A 21,942-nucleotide genomic window follows, 5' to 3' on the forward strand; every position below is an offset into this window, starting at 1 on the left:
GTAGGGGCAGAGCTCAGAGTTCCTTCAGGCGTAGAACATGGAGTTCACCTGCACAATCTTGAGTGAGGGAAGGGGCCAGTCCTTTCGTAAACAGGCCCAATGACCTACTTTTTCAGCTGCCAGATCCTTCTTGCCTGGCAGCACCTTTGGGAGGACGGTTGGCGCTCTTCAAGGAAAATTGGATTTAATTACCCAGGACAAATGGGTATTGGATATCATACACCAAGGTTACAAGTTTTATTTCCATACCTTGCCCCTTTCAAAGTCATGCCAGGCATCCCTACTCAGCAAAGACTAGAGGCTCACAAACAGATTTCTCTACTACTTCAAATAGGAGCTATACAACCGGTCCCTCTGCCAGAAGTGGGCCTAGGATTTTATTCCCGCCTGTTTCTAGTACCAAAGAAAGGGAACACGTGGAGACCAATTTTGGATTTATCTATCCTCAACACATATCTGGACATTCCCAAGTTCAAAATGTTGACGTTACACCAGCTTTTACCTCTGCTGGGCAAAGATCATTGGATGGTGACTCTGGATCTCAAGGAAGCTTACCTTCATGTTCCTATCAGGCTCAGTTGCAGGAAGTATCTGCGTTTTCGGGCTGGGACTTTTCATTATCAGTTCTCTGCATTGCCCTTTGGCTTATCTACTGCGCCCAGAGTATTCACGAAGGTTCTGGCTCCAGTGGTAGCTTTCTTCAGGCTAAGAGGAATACAAATCTATCCTTATTTGGACGATTGCCTGATTCTGGCTCAAGGAAAGGACGAACTTCTTCATCATTTACAGTATGTGATGGCAGTGTTAAGATGCCTAGGGTATTCTGTGAACGAAATAAAGTCCAGTCTAGTACCCTCTCAGGATATGTGCTTTCTGGGTGTGAGACTGAATACAGCATCCCAGATGGCCTTTTTGACCCCGGACAAACAAAAGAATCTCTCTCTTTATTTCCATCAATTGTCTCGTCAGTCCAGGCTGACTGCAAGGACAGTCCTTCAAGCCTTGGGGTTCATGGCATCTTGTATTCTGGTACTTCCCAATGCCAAACTGCATATGAGGAAGCTACAATGGTATCTCAAAAATGTATGGACGCAACACTGCCAAGATATGGACACTGTCATTCAGATAATACCTTGCATTCAAAAGGAATTTTTGTGGTGGGCGCAGGAATGTCACCTAAACAAGGGACTCTCTGTGACCCGACCAGAGCCGAGTCAGATTCTAACGACAGATGCCTCAGACAAAGCTTGGGGAGCTCATCTAAATGGAAAATGGGTACAAGACACGTGGCCTGCCAGACTTCAACATTTACATATCAACTTGAAGGAGATGTTAGCAGTCCAATTTGCATTGATAGCTTTCAAGGATTTACTTCTTCCAGGGCAGGTGTTGATTCAAACAGACAACACAACTGTCATGTGGTACATCAACAAGCAAGGGGGGACACATTCATACCCTCTATGCAGACAAGCAATGATTTTGTGGGAGACTGCTCTGTTTACAGCTAAATCTTCAGGCAAGGTTTCTGCCAGGGGCACAGAACTCCTTAGCAGATGTGTTGAGCAGACAAATGATGGATCCCCACGAGTGGAAATTGGATCCTCATGTATTTCAAGAATTGACAGTGTTATGGGGAACTCCAGACATAGATCTGTTCGCTTCTCCACTAAATTACCAGTTGCCAAAGTTTTGCACAAAAAGGTTTCATTCCACAGCTTGGAAAGTGGATGCTCTCTCATTCAATTGGAGCAATCTTCACGTGTATGCCTTTCCACCACTGCCTCTCCTCCCAAAGGTACTCCTGAAGGTCAGACAGGACAAGCCAACCATGATTTTAATAGCTCCGGATTGGCCTTGACAGCACTGGTACCCATTACTGAGAAGTCTGGTTGGAGCCTCCATGGCCTTTGCCTTGATTCCACACCTGCTGTCTCAGGAGAACAGTCATTTACTCAATGTCAAACTTCACTCTCTGCATCTAACAGCCTGGCATATTCTGTTTTAAACCCTGGAGGGTCTCTGCTTCCACAACAAGTTTTGAATGTTGTTTTGGAGGCCAGAAGGCCTAGTACAAGGAAAGTTTACGCAGATAAATGGAGGAGATTTTTAATTTGGAGTACAGCAAAGGACTTTGATGTTTCTAAACCTAATTTAAGTGTTGCTCTTCAATACCTTACTGAGTTATTGGACAAAGGCTTGTCCTTCTCCTCTATAAAGGTTCATGCTGCAGCAATTTCTGCTCACTATGACTGTGACCCACCATTATTTTCTCATCCTTTGTTTAAGCAATTCCTTAGAGGGGCAAAGAATATAAGACCCCCACGTAGAGCTCCTACTCCTCCTTGGGATCTCAATTTTGTGTTGGAGAAACTCACTCTACAACCTTTTGAGCCTGCAGCTACTGCCGAGTTGAAATATTTATCATGGAAGACTGCTTTTGTTGGCCATTACCTCTGCGAGAAGGGTTTCTGAATTACAGGCCCTTATGGCGGTTGAGCCTTTCTTAATTTTCCATAAGGATAGGGTGTCTTTGCGTACTAACCCTTCCTTTATGCCTAAAGTGGTTTCTAGTGTGGCTTTAAACCAGACTATTCATTTGCCTACTTTTTATGCAAACCCCCAAAATAAAGGGGAGAAGATTTTGCACACTTTGGATATCCACAGACAGTTGCGATATTATTTGAGCAGAACTAAAGGGTTTAGGCAGTCTCAGCAGTTGTTTGTTTCATTTGCTTTGGGTTCTCAGGGCAAGCCTGTTTCAAAACAAACTATTTCTAAGTGGATTGGTTTTTGTATTGCTTTCTGTTATTCCCATCATGGTAAGGAGATTCCAGTTGGGATTAGGCCTCATTCCACTAGGGCTACTGCCACTTCTACAGCTTTTAAGGGGTGGCTACTAAAGATATTTTGGAGGCAGCTACATGGAGTTCAGTGCATACTTTCTCTAAGCATTACCACCTTCCACTTTACTCTAAATCTAGGGCTGGTTTGCCACTGCAATTTTACAGGGCATTTTGGCAGCTCCTAATGCTTTATAGTTTTGCCATCCTCCCTTACCTCTGCTTTGGGATTCTACCCATATGTAAGGACTGCAGCAATGTGAGATGAAGAACATAGTACAGTTTTGTACCTACCATAAATGTAGATGTTCGAGGATCCACATTGCTGCAGTCCACCCTCCCTCCTTCCCTCTGTAGTTAGAGGTGGTTGTGTGGTTTGGGTTGTAAATTTTGTAAATATGGTTAGTGCAGGGGTGGTTGGTTGTTCTTTGCTGTTTTTTGGCTTTGGCCTTTCTTTTTAGGGCCTTCTGACATCTGGGGCAAGAAAAGACTGAGGATATGACGTCGGTCATGCGCTTTTGTACCCTGACGTTCTGATGTCAGTTTTAAGCGCCTTGACCGACGTCAGCCTAATACTTTGGTATTCGGGCCGACCGAGGACAGCGGACTACCCATATGTAAGGACTGCAGCAATGTGGATCTTCGAACATCTACATTTATGGTAGGTACAAAACTGTACTTTTTAAGTTTGGCAAGAAGTGATTTTGATATAAGATGTAGGGATGGGTTTAAAAGAAAGACTATGTTTGAATAGATGGGGGTTGGCAATAGTGTTATTTTGGTTTGATTACGGATGATCAATGAAGAAGGAATTTAGAAAGTTAGCTGCATCTCTGGAAAACCTATTAGGGCAAGGGTTGAGTGATGAGGAGGTACCAGGATGTAGCATCTTATTAACAGATTGCCAGACTTTTGAGGGGTTGGTCTGGGGGCTGCTTAGTGGTTTATGAGAAAGTTTTGCTTGTCAAGGCTGACCTTTTTTTGGTTAAATTATACTCTATAGGTTTGAAGATCGGTGGAAGATCTGGATTTTTTTTTCCACTCTCAATCCCTGTTGCTCATAAGGGTTCTAGTGTCTTTAGTTAACCAGGGGGCATAGTGACTTTTGATTCTTATTTTCCTGATTGGGGTGAGGGAGTTAAGTGTGTATTGTTGAATGCCATGACTGCATCCTCCAGGGAGTGGTCATAAAGGAAGGAACAATTAGTTGAGGATAGCAAATGTTTAAAGGTATGTGGGTTGACAGAGTTTATGGCAGTCCTATTGCTGGCATTTGTGTAGTTGTGTGTCTAAGTGTGCAGGTGGGAAAATGGTCAATTAGGGTGTCAGGTAGGGTGGTGGGTTTGTGATAGAGGTTACAATTGGAGGTGAAGACCCAGTCTAGAGTGGAGCCAGAGTTGGAGTGTTTAGATGAGTAGAGGCTGTGATTACCTGGGAGAAGCCATATAGGTTAATAGAGGTGTTGAGGGAATCCATGTCAATGGTACTCCAGTCAATGTTAACGTTACCCAAGACAGCTGTTTCATAAGAGATGGTTTGAGAGATCCAGGAGAGAGTGTGCTCCAGGACAGGGATGCTGTTGCCTGGGGGATGTAAGTAGATGCTATAACTAGTTTTTTGAGATTGTTCAGTTTACAGTTGACCGTGAGAACTTCAGCAGGGTGGAAGTTAGGAGGAGAGATTGGTAGAGGGAGAGGTGATTAGAGTAGAGAATAGCAATCCTGTCACCTTTTTTTTTTCTAGTCTGTCTTGTTGGAAGATGTTATAGCCTTGGGGGAGAAATTCTGAGCTGGATATCTGAGGTTTAAGCCATGTTTCAGAGAGAGTGAGAATGTCTGGGGGGTGTAGGGAGATGCGAGTTTGAAAGACTGTGCTGGGGGTGGGGATTGGAGGGTGAGAGGAGTAAATAGCAAGTAAGGAGTTTTGGTCAAGTCCTGGGTTGGGTGAATGTCACCTGAAAATAGGTTTAAGATTAATATTTTGAAAGAAATGTGGTGGTTATCATATAAATATTTTTTTATTTTACTTTTGAGAGGGAGTGTGAGTAGTGGGAAAATTTTTAGTTTATGCAAGGTGTAGTCAGGAAAAAGTGAAGGGATATATGGAAAGAATGGACAGCTGAGAGGTTGGATTGGGGGTAGGATGTAGTGGGTAGGTAGTGTCTGTGTGTTAGAGAGCACTGATAAGAGGCGGCAATGGAGGTGAGATAGAAAAAGAGTGGAAAGCATAATAAGTAGGAGTCTGTTGAGTAGTTTATGTTTGGGGAGACATAGTTGGGCTGGGAAAGGAAGTAAGTAGGTATTTTGTCTGGTGGTGTAAAAACTTTGTGGAGATAGTGTAATAGGTTGCTTTCAGATATGGGCAAGTGTTTGTTGATGGGAGGAGTAGGGAGGAAGTAGGGTGGGGAAAAGGAGGTGAGGTCAAAGGGGATAGAGTATAAATCTAGTGTATGCAGGGGTGGGTGAGAATAGGGGTAAGGTAGAGGAGCGGAGTGAGCACAAGTTAAGCAAGAGCAAATGGAACAGGCTGTACCAAACCAAAGCAAACAATCATTGAGCCTGTAAGTATGTAAGTATTTCAGCAAAACAAAGAAAGGCTTTAGAGTGTAAAAAAAGAAAACTAAAAGGAAAACCGTAGTTGACTTGTGTGAAACCATAAACATTCGTTAGATGTAGAGGAATTAATGGTTATGTCCAACCAACCGACATTCACATCACCGTGTAGTAGTTTTTCTTGATGAATTGTTATGGGTATTCAATGTAGGATATCTTCTGCAATATTGTCCCCAGTAGGGATGTAAAGGACAGTAATGCATATTAGTTTATAATTCTTTATTTTCAGGAAAGTAATAAGCTGCACTGTATTGAATTTTGGTATTGGTTTGTTGTAAGGGGAAATGTGGTATCTGGAGAATATTAAAGTAATACCATTTCCTTTCCTTCTTTATATGGTCATTATGGATGATGATGTAGCCAGAAGGTGTAATTTCAGAGTTGTTCACACCATCATGTCAAATTATAAGACTATTCAATTTATAGCCAGTACAAAGTAATTAGTAGAAAGGCAAAAGTAGAACAGGTTTTCTTTCATTCCTGAATGCAGAAGCCTAGCAACTGGTTGGGACTAAGTAACTGGCACATACAGTGTAATCTACTGGTTAAATGAAAGGACAGTGGCCAGGTTAGTAAGTGGTTCTTAGAGTGCAAGGGCTACTCGTTTGGAAGGGGGAATTTTATAGCCTCTTTCCAGCTCAGGGCAGGCACGTATTTATTTGACTAGTTGAAAAATGCACAGCAAGATTCTTAATGGGACATTTGCTTAAGATGTCCAGTCACAAAATTCTCAGTGAAAACTTTTGGGAGTTGGTTCTAGTGGTAGAGTTCCTATAGAATCTGGTCAGATGTAGTGACCACGGGTTATTGTACAAAGACAAAATTCTCAGTGAAAATGTTTGGAAGCTGACCTTTGTGGCAGTACCAGGATCAGATATAGTGACCACAGGTTGTCCTGTGACAAAATTCCCAGTGAAAGTTTTTGGAAATGGGGTCTAGTGGTAGAGCTCCTGCAGAATCTGGTCAGATGTCGTGACCACAGGTTATTGTACATTGACAAAATTCTTAGTGAAAACTTTTGGGAGTTGGGTCTAGTGATAGAGATCCTGCAGTATCTACGTCAGATGTAATGACCATAGGCATAGGCTCTGCACTCAGAAGGAAGATTGTGAATGAGTGAAAATGTGATTGCTCAACACTGAGTATAATAATTTGGTCACATAAAAATGAAAATTGTTAATTTTACAAAGCAGCGTTGCAGGAAATGAGCAGATGGGCAAGAGAAGCAAAAGTGGACATGTGGTGATAAAGAATGAACCAGAGTGTCGTTTCAAGGCTAAGAAGATCATTCTTGTCATCCTTAGAAGCCACAGTACTATTGCGTTGTGCAGCAGTGAGAGATCGAAAACATTGGCGTGACATTTCTGATCATCTCCTCACCTCAAAACTGAGGCAGGAAGAAGTCATAGAGATAATAGTTTCCATATGCTGAATAAGAGAGATACTAAGCAAATCAGTTTCCCATGTATGTTTGTTTCAATAGTACTGCTCCGAGGTTCTTTTAGCTGTGTGTGGTGTCCTATTGACAAGTTTCTGAGGAGCACTAAAAGACAAGAGTGGATTGTTTGGGGCTAGTAAGTAATGTCTGACTGGAACTAAGGGACCTTGCTGTTGCAATTAGTGCAGTTGTTATAGTTCATTGTAATCCATTACCTGTCAGGAGTAACCATTATTCCTTTGTAGCACTGGCATGTAAGGATGACAAGAATGATGATCTTAGATTTGAAAAATTTTAATACCCTCTGTTGTACTGAACTGTATTGGCAGAAGAAATTAGTTTGCTGTTTTAAAGATAGTCAGCAAGGTCACTTTTTTATATTTTAACAATGTTATGTATTTTATTCTTCTAGCAATGTACATTAGCATGCTACTAGAAATTGTCTAGAACTTCCATTATAGAAGTGGTAATCTGGATCTTTCCTTTATGCTTGTAAGATTGATGTTTATTTCCTCAAAAATGGGTACGCAGTGCACTGACACTACTGCTGTCTGCTGCACCAGTCACGGACTGAAAATTGCTAATAATTTAATGTTAGTCTTCAGCTTGCACTTACTACAAAATAGTTAGGAGCTAGAATTAATTACTTAATGAAGGAGTTGAGTAGCTTCTCATCCAGGCCTTGTTTGTCATGGATGATGATTGTGCAGCTCTGCACTGTCCATCTCAACACTGTTATATAATCAGTGATGACAGTGCCCATTTTCAGATCGCATTTCGGGTAAATCAGTTTCTCTACTTCACTTTGGAACTACAAAGTGTTTTCTCTGACAGTACTCGTAAGACTTGTGCTGTGTCGGAGTTTTATAGCAGCACAACACTGTAGCATTGTCCCACTTTCTAGTACAGCTGTAGAAGAATGCCATTGCTTTACAAAGTTATGTTTTGGCACAGTGCTGCATAACAGCTGTTAATGCATGTAGTATAGTCATGTATGTGATCCAAAAGAGCCATGGGGCTTGTTAGTAAGATGAAATAGTAAAATGAAGCTGTCATAATGGATTTTTCCTAGCAGAATTATTTCAGACACTATTTCTAAGCAAGCTAGGCCAGAAAATAGTCATGTTATTTGACAAATGATTGAGTAGTTTGGCCAGAAGGAATTTGTGTTCTATAATGCTGCATGCATGTTGTAGGTTTAGGTAAGAGATTATAGCTCTGCTTTATGGACAAAGAAATATCATGAAACATAAAACAGTGTAGTTTGTCCTTGCTTTTATTGCAAGTTCTGTAATAAATGACAAACAAGGCCTGGATGAGAAGCTACTCAACTCCTTCACAGAAACGGATAACTGGTGCCAGAGCCACGGCCTAAAGTTAAATGCCAAAAAATGCATAGTCATACCCTTCGGGAAAAACAAGGTTACCCCTAGCTACCAAATAGGTGGCAATCCACTGAGCACAGAAGAAGTTATCAGGGACCTGGGGACCCAGGTTGATAGTAGTCTGTCATTCGACACCCATGTAGCTAAAGTAGTTAGGAAGTCCTTCTACATTGCCCACCTTATCATGAAGGGATTCTCATCTAGATCAAGGGAGGTCATAGTCTCCCTTTACTCATCACTCATCAGACCAATGATTGAGTACAATGCCCCATTGAATGTATCTGACCCGACACTTGCAGCAGCTGGAGAGGCCACAAAAGTTCCTCACCAAAAGGATAAAGGGTCTCAAAAATCTGTCCTATGCTGCCCGACTGAAAGAACTCCAGCTCTATTCAGTCGCCACCGCTGCTCAGAGGTGACCTTTGCCTAACATACAAGGCCATGTCAAACCCAGATTTGATGAATATGCTTCACCTCAAAAATCTAGATCCATCAGAGCCACAAGGGCGGAGACTTAAACCTCGACAGCTATTAATAGGACGTGCTGGAGAGATAGATTCATCACCCAAAGACTCCCTATGCTGTGGAACAAAATCCCGGTACATGTGAGGCAGAGCACCTCGCTGGCCTTGTTCAAGAGAAATCTTGACCAATGGATGGGAGATCGCAGATATACCCCAGGAATTACCTCAGTGTCACTGCTCGACAGAGGCACAGCAAAATAATGGGTATAGTTCCCCATACTAAAGGGGTGGCGTAAGCCACAAAACAATGGGCTAGGCTTATAAATGCCCTCGGGCAGATAGCCTAGTATGAACCTATGAACCTATAAATAAAGGGTTGTTTGTGTAAAGAAAAATTACATGTAAGATCATAAGAAACTGCTCAGAGTATAAAAAAATTCTGAAATACAACAGCATGAGCCTTAACTGAATGATAGTTACATGATGTTGCAGTCAGCTGGAGTATGAATTATAACTAGAAAGAATATGTCCTTCTATTCAAATGCTGCTGTATCCATAACATAAGGGAGTATGCCACTGGTCGACATCTGACCATTCTACAAAAGATGGATGCTACTGTGAAGGTACGTGTGATGTCCCACATCTCTCAGCAAACATTGGTCATAAACAGACGTTGGGTACAAAATGGACATCAGCACGCACCTGCCTCCGAACCTTTCTGCCACCTGTGTGACTGCCAGCTCTGGTCATCGCTCACTCATAGAAGTGACTTTGTGCTATCTGAATTCAGATAAGTACCCCATAGAGGGTTTTGATTATTTTTTGCTGCAGTGTTTTGGGTTTGATGTCAGAAAGGGCATGTGTCGGTGTAGAAGGCAGATTCCACATAAAGACTCAAATGAGCTCTGCCTGTTTTTGTTTAGGCCAAGACCATGACTGCACTTCTTGTGAAATCTGTCAGGCCTTTTTCCCCAAAACCCAAGGAGTCGTCTTGCCACGTTAAAGATATACTTGGAGAACCAGAGCTTGAAACATCTAACATCTTGGAAGAGACACTCACAAAGAAGGCCAAAAAATCGTGGCCTGATCCTATGGCTGTGTCCTCTATTCTGGCTGCACCTCTCGAGGCCAGTGAAAGCCCGGAGTCAAAGTCAGAATCCGTGGATCTTCCTTTGACGGGTACCCAGGAGGAGGCCATGAAAGAAGCCCAAAGGGAGTTACAAGCATCCGACTCAGGCACCTGGGGGGAACCTAGTCTTATTATTTCTGAGGGCCTGCATGGGGTTTCTCAAATTATTTTCTGTACATTGTGAAGTGGCATTTGGCATCCAGACCTCCGTCCCTGCACTATATCACAGACACATCCATGTCGGACGCCTATGAAAAGTAGTAGTAAAAGACTAAGTATATTGCTCCTTCCCCTATGTCTGTACCTTCTGACCAGGTGCCTGTCAGGCCTTTACTCAAGGCCTACTGAACACCTTCTTGGCTTTCCGCCAGGCCTCTGCTCCTACCCAGGCCCCTTCATCATCTACCCCTAAGGGTAAACTTGTTACTGACTTAGCCTTTAATGAAGAGGACTCAGGGGCTGAATCCCTTACTTACACTTTACAAATTGCCTCCCCTCTGGGGTGCAATTCCCCAGAAGAGGAGTCAAATAGTACTGATTTCCCAGGGGAAGACATTACCTTTGGGGAAAGTATTGTGCAGATGAAGGACTTTAAGTGGGAATGCAACCAGATTGCTCAGACTTAGAAGAGGTGGTATGATCTCCTACAAATGGAGTCCCCCTAACCCATCTGCAGTCCCTCCTATGCATCCTGCCTTTTTAGATGCCTTCCTGGCTGCCTCTAAAAACCTGAGTGCCTAGACACTTTGTAAGTCTCTGGAGATGCAAAATTTCTCTTCAAGACTCCTTCTGCAGACCTTTCCACCATTTCTGTGGCTGCAGATAAAACGTCAAAATTACACCCTTCCACCTCCCACCTTCCCTGGGATAAGGATAACAGATTAATAGGGAGCGCCTGGGCAAGAAAGTGTACACATCTGCCACTTTAGCAGTGAGAGCCATTAACTACCAGACACACATGGCCAAGTACTTATTGGCCCTTCTTTCTCATGTTGTTAAGCAATTGGGTGACCTTCCTGATTCCACGGCCAAGGCAAAAATCACTAGTCTCTTAAATTCCTCCATGCAAGTGACTAAACACTCAATTAAGTGCAGTTATGATGCAGTAAAGGCTTCATCTAGAGCCGCAGCCTCAGGGTCTGTCAGGAGCTGTTTCTGGTTTAGGCTGTAGCTGCTCCCTGATGACATTGTCAAAACTCATGGATGCTGCCTTGGACAACAAAACTCTGTTTTGTTCAGCATTCGCTGAACTTTTTAGGCCCTTCTGGAGAAGGGTAAGGAGCTCAAACACTTTTTTGTCTCCCCGGTTCCATGCTTTCAAAGGAACTGTCCAGCCATAACTTTCTTTGTGAGGAGGCCTTCCAGACAAATGCCATCCAAAGGTAAAAAGGATACCAGGAAACAGACCACTTCTAGGTCTGCTCTCTCTGCCCCTGCTTCTAAACAGCCTTTTCAGGGCAAGCCTGGTAGACTGTGACTACCAGCCCTTAAATCTAGACACTCTTCTCTACATGCATCTCTCCCTGTCTTACCCGGCTTGGAAACAGGTTACTCAGGACTCTTGAGGTCCTCTCCATTATAAAGCAGGGATATTTCATGGTGTTGGGAGACCAGTCCCACTTTCAAAGGCATTCCACAACCCCCTCGAGACCAACTGGCTTCCTTTGCCACAGTTCCACAGGACCTTCTTTCCCAAGGCACAATTCAAGAGGTACCTCCATAATTAAAAGGAAAGGGATTTTACTCCAGAATGTTCCTGGTTCCCAGGAAAGAGGGTCCCTGGAGACCAGTCTTGACCCATCTCAACACCTCCTTCCAGGTCCCTCATTTTGGATGCTCACACTCCCACCTCTTCTCCCCCAGATCCTTCCTCAAGCCTTCTTGGTGTCCTTAGACGTAAAGGACACCTACTTGCACATCCCAATCCATCCCCTTATCAGGAAATTCCTCAGGTTTTTCAGTGGGTTTTTGCACACTTTAAGTTATGTGCTTTGCCAGTTGGTCTCTCTACGGCCCCAAAAGTGTTCATAATTTGCCTAGCACAAGTTATTGCCTTTGCCAGAACATGGGGGATCCTTCTTTTCCCCTATCCAGATGATATCTTGATCCAGGCTCCGTCAATTCAATTGGTGTTATAACACTTACTTTTCACCATTTCCCTCTTGAAAAGTCTGGGTTTCACCATAAACCTTCAAAAATCCTCCCTGATTCCCTCACAGGATCATGTGTTCTTAGGATGCAGGATCTTAACAGGAAAAATGATGGCATGTCTTCCTCCAGACAGGATTTTGTCCCTCGCTTATTTCATGGGGATACTTCCTCTCAAAGCCCTGTCGACCATAGAGTTTCTCAGGCTCATAGGATTCATGGCTTCCACCATCCCCATGGTTCCACTAGCAAGGCTTCACATGAGGAAATTCCAGTGGTACTTGAGAATAGTCTGGAAGCAACACCTACACCCCCCTGGAATTCATGGTTCTCCTGTGACCATGTCTTTCCAGCGGACTGAATTGGTGGCTAGCACAGATGAAGGCCAATCCAGGCCTGCCCTTCAACCCCTACCCCACAATCAGGACCTGTACACAGATGCTTCAGACACAGGTTGGGGAGCAACCTTGGAGAGTGAGAAAAACATGGACCCTAAACCAACACCGGGAACACATTAGTATCAAGTAGATGAGAGCCTTGATACTGGCCCTACAAACTTTCAAGGATCGTATCCTGCCAAGAGTGCTGAGGTGGTACACAGAGACAGTACCACAGTGCTGGGGTACATCATCAAATAGGGAGACAAGTTTCTACCTCCTGTGCAGATTGGCTCTGCAGGCATGGGAAATCATTTTTGAGAGACAAGTCAACATTCTAGCCATCTACATACCTTGAGCAGAGAATGTTATGGCAGATACTCTAACCAGGGCCATGACTGAATCCCACGAATGGATGCTAAACATTGATATGCTCCTGGAACATGGTCCATTGATGAGGCATTCCGGAAGTGGATCATTTTGCCTTCGCCATGAACAGACAACTACCAACATTCTGCTCCAGGATACCTTATCCGGAAGCATGGAGAATAGATGTTCTTTTATTCCCTTGGAAGGGGATATTCTCTTATGCATTCCCCCACTTCCCACTGATACAAAAAGTTCTGCTGAAGATTCACAGAACAACCACAAATCTAGTTGGTGACCACCACCACCACCCCCCTTTACTGGCCAAGGCAGCATTGGTTCCCCCTATTACATCATCTAGCCAGGGGCAAACGGTATGTTACCCCACCGGATGGTCCTGCTCATACACCCCCAACTATCCACCATGAACCTTACATTGTGGGTGATAGGGCTGTGATTCCTTTAAGAGACCTTTACACAGAAGACGTGCTTCAAGTTCTGCAGGAGGCCAGAAAATCCTATCTATCCAAGTGAAGCTGTTTTCTGTTTGGTGTCAAAAACAGAATTGCCAACCACTGTCTGTAGACCCTCCAGTCGTTTTGTCTTACCTGTGTGAACTGATGAACTCTGGCTTGTCTTATTCTGCCATTAAGACACACTTACCTGCCATCATAGCATGTCTTCTTCTGTCCCACTTCTAGCCTCTAGACTAGAAGTTAAGCTGTTTTTGAAGGGGGTTCTTCACTTTAGACCTCCAAGGAAGTCCATTCCACCTCCTTGGGATCTAAAATTTGTTCTGGAAAAGTTTAACCCTAGCACCTTTAGAGCCAGCCAAGGACTGTTCTCTCCAACACTGTACATGGAAGACTGTCCTCTTGGTGGCCATTACTTCAGCCAGAAGGGTTTCTAAATTGCAAGTCCTCATGGCTTCCCATCCTTTTACAGTTTTCTACAAGGATAGGGTTTGTATTCATATTCACCCATCCTTCATGCCTAAAGTTGTTAATGAACTTTCCTAGAATCAGGCCATCAATCTTGGTACCTTCTTCCCTTCACCTCAAAACCCTGCTGAAAGGATCCTCCACTCCTTGGATGTACATAGACAACTCTGATACTATTTGGCCAAGACCAAATGCATCCGCAAATTGGATAGGCTGTTTGTCTCCTACCACCCAAGAGCCCTGGGACATCCCGTTTCCAAGCAAACCATTTTGCCTTGGATCTCTAAAACCATCTCATTTTGCTACTTGCTACACAGTTCATGACAGAATGCTTCCTTTCCCAGTAAGGGCACATTCCACTAGGACGGTGTCCTCCTCTGTTGCCTTCTTTAAGGGCTTGGCCATTTTGGAAGCAGTTACATGGTCATCTGTCCATACCTTCACCAAACACTAAGTTGGACATCATTTCCAGGTCCAGAGCAGGATTTGCCAGAGCCATCCTTCATGGCTTTGTGGAAAATGCTTCTGTCCCTCCTCCCAGTTCTTAATAGCAGAAGCTTTTGCACTCCCTTATGTTATGGATACAGCAGCATATGAATATAAGGACTTATTGTTGTGTAAAATCTTGCCATAATCCTTCTCTTCTATATACTGCTGTACAGTGTCCCACCCTGCCTTCCCCCTGACGCTTGCCTGATTCCTGAGTACCCACTCCATAGTCACTGGTTTCGGCGTCATACAGTTCTGAGGTAGGTGCATGCTGATGTCCGTTTTGTACCCAATGTCTGTTTATGACAGACTTTCGCTGAGAGATGCAGAACATCACATTGTACCTTCGCAGTAGCATCTATCTTTTGTAGAATGTCTGGACATAAGAGTTGACCAGAGGCAGACTCCCTTATGTTATGGATACAGCAGTATATAGAAGAGAAGGACATCTAAAGTTATGGTAAGATTTTATACAACAATACTTTCATAAGGTACCATCTAAAATGAGTTTCATTGAAGACTAAGTTGTATTCATGAAACAGTCTTCCATTGTAGAATTGCCTTCTGTGTAAAATCTCAGTGGCCATCATCTATTTTGAATCAATAAAGCTTCTTGTCACAACGTGTGTCTCAGTGAACTTCCAGTGAGACGTGTAGTTATCAAACATTTTTTTCAAGGGGATTCCACTATTTTGACTATTTAGTACATAATTATCTGCAGTATGAAGTATAATTCATTGCAAAAAAAAAAAAAAAAAAAAAAACTTGGTATTGAAAACTTTAGTATAAATATTGAAGTTGTGCATTTTGCCATAAAAGTGTACCATTTCTTTACTCTCTCTTTTCTCTTTTAGGTTTTGCGAAATAAAGGTGTTTATGAAAGTGTTAAATATATTCAACAGGAGAATTTTTGGATAGGTCCAAGCTCGGTAAGACAATATATTATTTTTTTTTATAAATTTTTAAACATCTTTATTAAACCTCAGTTAACGTAATGATGCAAGTATCTATAAATTAATAGAAAAAATAGTTACATTTTCAGTATTTTCATGCAGTATACATGTACATTTTATTTTTAACAATTATTGTTTATTCCAGCATTACATAAATTGCTCAGTTTCAGCCTTCGACTCCCCCTCAACCTTATTCAGAATTGTTCCTACTATCTGGAATCACTGAATTAAAACATAATGCAAGGCAAATGGGCTATGTGGCCATTTAAGCCTTGCCGTTACCCACCTTTAGACCTTGCCTCCTTTTTAAAGGTACTATAGGCCAGTTGTACCTGGGGTGAATTTATATACCCATGTAGTTGTCTAAATTCCTTATTAAAGGAGGATAATATATCACATTGCTTGATTTGGAGAGGAAGTTTATTCCAGAGAAAGAGTAGTTGCTGTGTGAAAATCTCACTCCACCTGTGTTTGTTGAAGTGGGTTCAGATCTCTGGTTCTAGAATTCACTGGACCATTTAATTTGTGGAGAAATAAGAAGTCTTGGACTGCTGGGTAACTAATTGTCCAGAAAGCAAGGCACAGATTGTTTCTAAGGAGTCTGTAGGGCACTGAATACAGGGACAGTGCCTCCAGACTTTTTTGATAGATCAGTCCCTTTAGTTTCATGATCTGTTTTTTGTCAGAAATGTTTCTCTAACTGCTCTCCATATATTTAGTAAGACACATCCCAAAGGAGGCAATGTATTCTATGATCAGTGCAGAATGCAGAAGGCTCTGGACTACTTCGGACCTAGAGGTGTAATACCCAGTAAGATCAGCTGTACCAGACAGAAAGATTTCCTGACCACAGTTGCAATGTTTTTTACTCTAAAATTTTGGTGGAGGGTTTGTTTGCCAAATGCAGCAATATTGCATGTTTTTTAGCATTTAGTTTAAGCCTGTTTTCATTGCATCAGCTATTAACATGAGTATAGCACCCATATCTAATGTCTTTTCCATTCGTCTCAGCCTGTGGGTTATCAAGTTCCAAGATCCAATTGGATCTGGGCTGGCACTTCAGAATCTTCAGCTCCGAAGCTCCACCTCCATTTCCCATAGTAATCTGAATGCCTAAATCTCCTCAGATCTCATGTGCCGTTTTTCAGTGTCAGATGCGTTCTCCAAAACTGCTGTGCTGATATGTGCTAGTGGCTTTGCAAAATTTTTCATCACAATTTTTCTTCATAGTCTTCTTGGCTATCTCCTGTTCTGTAGTAATGCCACATGCTTCTGCTCCACCACCAAGGAAATTGGAGGAGAACAAGAAAGACAAAGAGCAGGAAAGAGAGACAAAACAAAAAAGGAAATGAATATAGGAAAAAAGGTACCAAGAAACTGCCTCTTTGACCCTTCCTCTTATGAGCTGAAGCTGAAGGACTCAAGGCTCTTTGTTTCAGTTTTGCATCCAGTGTCTGTACTCTCTTGGTACAGATAAACCTGTCTTGCTGGCTGTAATGTTGGAGCCACTCGGGTCTCCACAATTTAAGATCCCAAGACCATTTTTTTTATCTGTGACACTGGAGTCTAGTCTCAGCCCCCCTTCCTAGACATTATTCTGGATTTAGAATTCTCAGAGCCCCATCTTGAGTGTGTCCGATCTTATACTTTTAGGACACAAGAGACTGAGAAACCCATGTAGCGACCCAGCAAACCGTCCCCGATAGCTTCTTCCAAGTCTAGAAGTTCAACTTGGAGTTTTGAGGAGTCAGATTAGGGATTAGCTGAGGAGAACCTTTTTGAAGGGCCCATATAGACGTAAGGATCATTCCTTTTTCTGAGAGTGGAAAGAGCTCCCCCTGCTGCCACATTACTAGTTATGCCTTTTCCAGTCCATTCTTTGTCGCTGCTGACCCTGGAGCCAATGGCAACCCATGTTGTTCAAGTGCCAACAGTTTGAATGCTTTCAGTGCTGACCACAGCCTTGATGTAGTCAACTCTAGATCAGTAGGGTCAGTGCTGACTCTGGGGTCTGATGAAGTTTAATATACATTAAATGAAAGTGCTCTTGTTATTAAGTTATTTATAATGTTTTTGTGGTTCTAGTACAATGTTCATTCACCTTGCTCTGTTTTTGTGGTTTTACATGGTTTGTTTGTTTTATTCTCATTTGACTCTGAGATTATCAGAGCCATCCTTGTCTCCGGTTGCATTGGCCTTGGATAGCTTGATGCTGGCCTTGGCATCAGATGCAACTGGAATGCGGATCTCTCCTTGATTCTGCAGATCGAGGAGGATCCTTTCCCAGTTGGGCAGCTGTGGCTTCAACATTTAATGCTATGGAGTGGATTTTATCTAATTTGATGACATGATCATCATATTCAGTGTTGATTCCTTCACAGACTTCTCATTTTCCTGGGTCCTTGGTTCCTCATGAACTTGTCATAGGTCAGCCCACACTAAAAGGTGTGCTTCTAAGCCCCCCCCCCCCGACTTCTACCCCTTAGGAGGTACACAAGAAGATTCTGTGTAAAAGGAAACACTTGGATTCACCTGAAACATCCTTGACTGAGGGTTCTAACCTCGAAGGGGTAGGGTCCACTAAATCTCTGTGGTGATGCCTCCTTCGGCGATCTTCTTGTGAATTGAACAAGGATGTCAGACCCCTGAAGCTCCTTCCCCTGAGGAATCTGTCTTTCTTGATGTCTTTGGTCCAGGGCCATCAATGTCTTGGGTTGGACCCCCAATCCAGATGCACTTGTTGAAGTGTGGTGAAGTCAATATCACACAAGCCTTATGAAGTATTGGTCTTGCCAAGAATAGGTCCTACTGGAGTAAGGGTACTGCACTTGATTCTGTTGTGGTCACTGCAGTCAGGAAGAAAGAAATCTCAGAGTGCTTTGGTTCATCCTCCGAAAAGTAAGCTACAGGAGTTTGGATTGATTTAAGAAGTGCACATATACTTCAGCCACCTTTTCCCTCCATGTGCTGAATTATAGACACACTTGACTAGGTTTAAGAGGGATTTAATCACCAACATTACTAAGTCAATGACATTTCAACCTTCAGTCAGATCTCGTAAAGCCGTGGAGACTCAGTTGGCTGCCATCTTATTTATATCAAATGTTTCCATGCGACTTATTTCCAGTGCAGCAGATAGGTGGCATGTGTGGCAGAAACCAACATTGCAGTCTGCAGACATGCATGGATGTGTCTATGTAATTTTGTCAAGTGCTTTAAGGCGTCCTTCCTTAATGTCCCCTTTGATGGGTCTACCTTGTTGAGACCAAATGTAATTGACACACTGACCAAGAGTGAACAGGGTGACAAGACAGATGCCATAGGAGTTGTTTTCCACCCTGCAGAGTACTATCTCAAGAAACAAGATGGGGGAGGAATGGCTGTTCTTCTGTAAGCCGTAACAGTTTTCTCAGGATGCTCAAAGTGAAGGTGCAGCACAGTGCAGAGGATAGGGACCTTTATCATATGCTGCCTAGGGGCAGGGGTGTTTTGCTAAATTGTGACTTTAGAGAAATTTTCCCTGGCAAAGCGCACTTCTGAAACTTTGACTGACTGCTTCAAAACTGGAGGTAGTTTGAGGTCGCTCCATTCTCCACTTCTAAGCTTGGGAGGCCATCATGTCAGTTGTGTTATTGCCGAGAGGGTGTACCATTCATTTTCAGTTTACCCCAAGTTTGAGACAAAACTCCCTTCCAGAAATACCACCCTCCAAAGAAGGAAGCAGCAGCAGATATTTAAAAGTTGCTCACAGAATGAATAGCCCAAGAGGTCCCACCAGACCCGAATGGTTCCTGGTTCTATTTAGAATTTTTTTTTTTTGGTGCCAAAGAAAACCATGGACCACAGGCCCATTTTGGACCTTATCAAGTTAAAGATCTTCATCAAACAGACCACATTGCTGATGTTGATGGTGCAGACCATTCTATCTCTGCTGAGGAAGGGCAAATTGGATGTGCTTGGTGGGCCAAAGAGATGCTTACTGTCACATCAAGATAACAAGGCATTCTCATTAGGTTCCTTCATTTCATGCTGGGAGGCAGTCACTACCAGACATGACAGCTCCCTGGGTATTCATCAAATGTGTGGCAGTTGTAGCAGCTTGTCTTAGGCTGCAGGGATTCCGGGTGTTTCTGTACCTCAGTGATCGGCTCCTTTCAGCAACTTTGAGGACATCATTAGTGCAGGTGAGAGATTCCTTGCTCCATTTGTGACTGTCCTTGGGCATTACAGTCAGTTTTAACAAATCCAACCTGGAACCTTTTCAAGCTTATCTGTTGCCATCTGAGCACTACCTCTCAGACTGTTAGAGTTCCTGTGTTGAGACTGTCATCCTTAATATTGCAGGTTAGTCAAATTCTGATGCTTCAGAAGCCACCAGATTAATTTGTTCATCATTTACTTGGTCTGACGGCTGCTGCAGTCTGTCTTGTTCCTCTAGACAGATTCTTTCTGAGGGTTCTTCAATGGACTCTTTCAGTCCTGTGGTCTATCAAAACTCACCCAATGACTTTTCCTGTCCGTTTCCCCAAAATCTGTCGTCATATCTCATGGTGGCTGACATCAGAACATGTCTTTGCAGGACATCTATCTGTTCTTTTCCAGCCCAAGACCACTGTGACCACAGATGTTTTCCTGCTGGGATGAGGGTGGGAGGGCAATACAAGGGGAATATGACCCAAGGTTCCTGGCCCCAGTCAGAGTCCATGTGCACATCAGTGTTTTGAAGATGAGAGCAGTCCTGCTAGCATTGCAGGCTTTCCATGTTCAGGCCTACAATATTGAGGTGGTCTTGTACATAAACAATGTGGTACCTGATCCTATCCCCTTTTGTCGAGAGGACCTGAGCATGTGGCAATGGGTGATGTCATTGCAAAACTTTCTGATAACACACATTTTAAGAAATCCAACATTGTAGTGGACAAGTTGAGCAGGTGCATTCTTATGCCTCATAAATGGTACTTCAGTCTGTCAGTGGCTTTACAGATTTTCAGTCATCGTGGCTAGCAATGCTACAATCTATTTACAGTCCCCTTCAGTAACCAAATGCAGCAGTTCTTTTTGTGCCGATCCCTCCCAAACATAACTCTCAACCTCCTAGCACAAGACGTCTGGGCAAAAGCTAAGATAATGTGAGGAGGTGGGTGGTCAAAAAAAAATAAGGGCACATTTTAAATATTGCTTTTTTAAATTTTGAAAGTTGCTGGAATAACAGGATTTGTGTTAACATGCATTTTCCAAAAGATGTGAAGACTGAAACTCAAATGTATGTTATTATTTAGGCACTTCATTCCTCAGTGATTTTCCAGAAAACCTCACATTTTATGAGGAACAGTCCAAAGATATAGGCGAAAATCTGGACAGTTGAGAGTTATGCTCCCAAGGAACAGTTACCAAAGGATGCTGTATGGAATGCTTGGCCCCTGGGTCTCTTTTATGCTTTCCTGTTTAATGGACGGTTATGTTTCTGCAGAAAGCAGTCCACACAAGTCCATTTCCCCTTCCTGTGGCTTCACCTACTTACTCTCCTTGGGTTGTGGATCCCATTCTAGATTTAATTTCCCACCCTTTCGGTCACCCTCGCCTGAAGCTGAAAACCTTCAGGTTGCCCACTTGGTTCCTCCACTTTAATGATGACCAAAGATCCCAATCTCTGTGAAAAAGTTGTGTATATCCTGTACTCTCCTATTCTCAGAAGCCTTCTGCTAAAAAGGTTTTTGGTAGCAGATAGAGAATATTTACCGTATGTGTCCTTTTGAATGGTTTGGATCCCTTTTCTGCCCATTTAGATGCACTGTTAAGGTTCAGCTGGCTTCCTTTTCAAATTTCCATGTGGGCTAAGACATTCTGCCAATTTCTTCTCTTAAGATTATTCATATCTTTTTTTGAAGGGTACCATACCTCTCAACCTTTTAGAGCAAGAAATGTGGACAAAGCCACAGATAATGAGGAGACAAAAGACCAAAACAGGGATACTTTTTAAATGTTGCTATTACAAGCTTAAAAAGTTGATAGAATAACAGGTTTTGCTGTAGCATGAATTTTCTGAAGCATATGACGTCTGAAACTCAAATGCCTGCCATTATTTTCTGAATTCAGCCCTCAATGATTTGCCAGTACTTTGCCAGAAAACCAGTTTTATGAGAAACAGACAAAAAATATGAGGCAAAAATCTGGACAGTTTAGAGGTATATGAAGAGTATCATCTTGTTCAGACCCCAGTAAGGGGAACTGATTCCTCCTTTGCACTAGAATTCTCCTTTTCAAGCTTTGGCTAAGGCCTCTTGAGCCATTTGCTACTGTGGCCTTTGTTTCTTTTGTAAAGAATAGTTTTCTTAATTGCAGTAACTTCAGCCAGATGAGTTTCTGAACTTCAGGCCTTATTCTGTTCCCCGCTTACCTTTATTTTCACCAAGACAGGAATTTATTGCAGACCAATCTGTCCTTTTTGCCTAAGGTGGCCTTTGAATCTGGCCTGAATCAGTTGATTCAGTTGCCAGTTTTCTTTCCAGACGTCAGTAATAAGGGTGAATGCATGCTTCATTACCTGAACCACCATCGTGAATTGAGATTCTGTTCGGGCAGGACCAAACATGTCATGAAATCAGACCAACTTTTTGTCCTCTTCTGTAGAGCTAACCTTTGGAAACAAGTTTCCAAAGCAGCTTCATTCAGATGGTTTTCTGATCGCATGTCCTTTGTTTATACCATGAAGGGTTTATCCATACCTCTTACGCCAAAAGCCCATTCTGCTAGGCAGCATCTACTTCAACTGCCTTTGTTTGGTCATGCATTTTTAGATA

The 21,942-nt window shown here is 42.8% G+C and overlaps 1 protein-coding gene across 1 annotated transcript in view; it reads left to right on the forward strand.

Moving 5' to 3' along the window:
- RHBDF2 (rhomboid 5 homolog 2) overlaps positions 1-21,942 on the forward strand; it is a 1,958,103-nt gene that overhangs the window by 913,520 nt on the left and 1,022,641 nt on the right. The window contains exon 10 of the mRNA XM_044089036.1: positions 15,044-15,118. Coding sequence (XP_043944971.1) covers positions 15,044-15,118 — 75 coding nt within the window. The remainder of the gene's footprint in view (positions 1-15,043; positions 15,119-21,942) is intronic.

The sequence above is a fragment of the Protopterus annectens genome, chromosome 12.part0 (genome assembly GCF_019279795.1).
Source record: "Protopterus annectens isolate FY-2018-M chromosome 12.part0, PAN1.0, whole genome shotgun sequence".
NCBI lineage: Eukaryota > Metazoa > Chordata > Ceratodontiformes > Protopteridae > Protopterus > Protopterus annectens.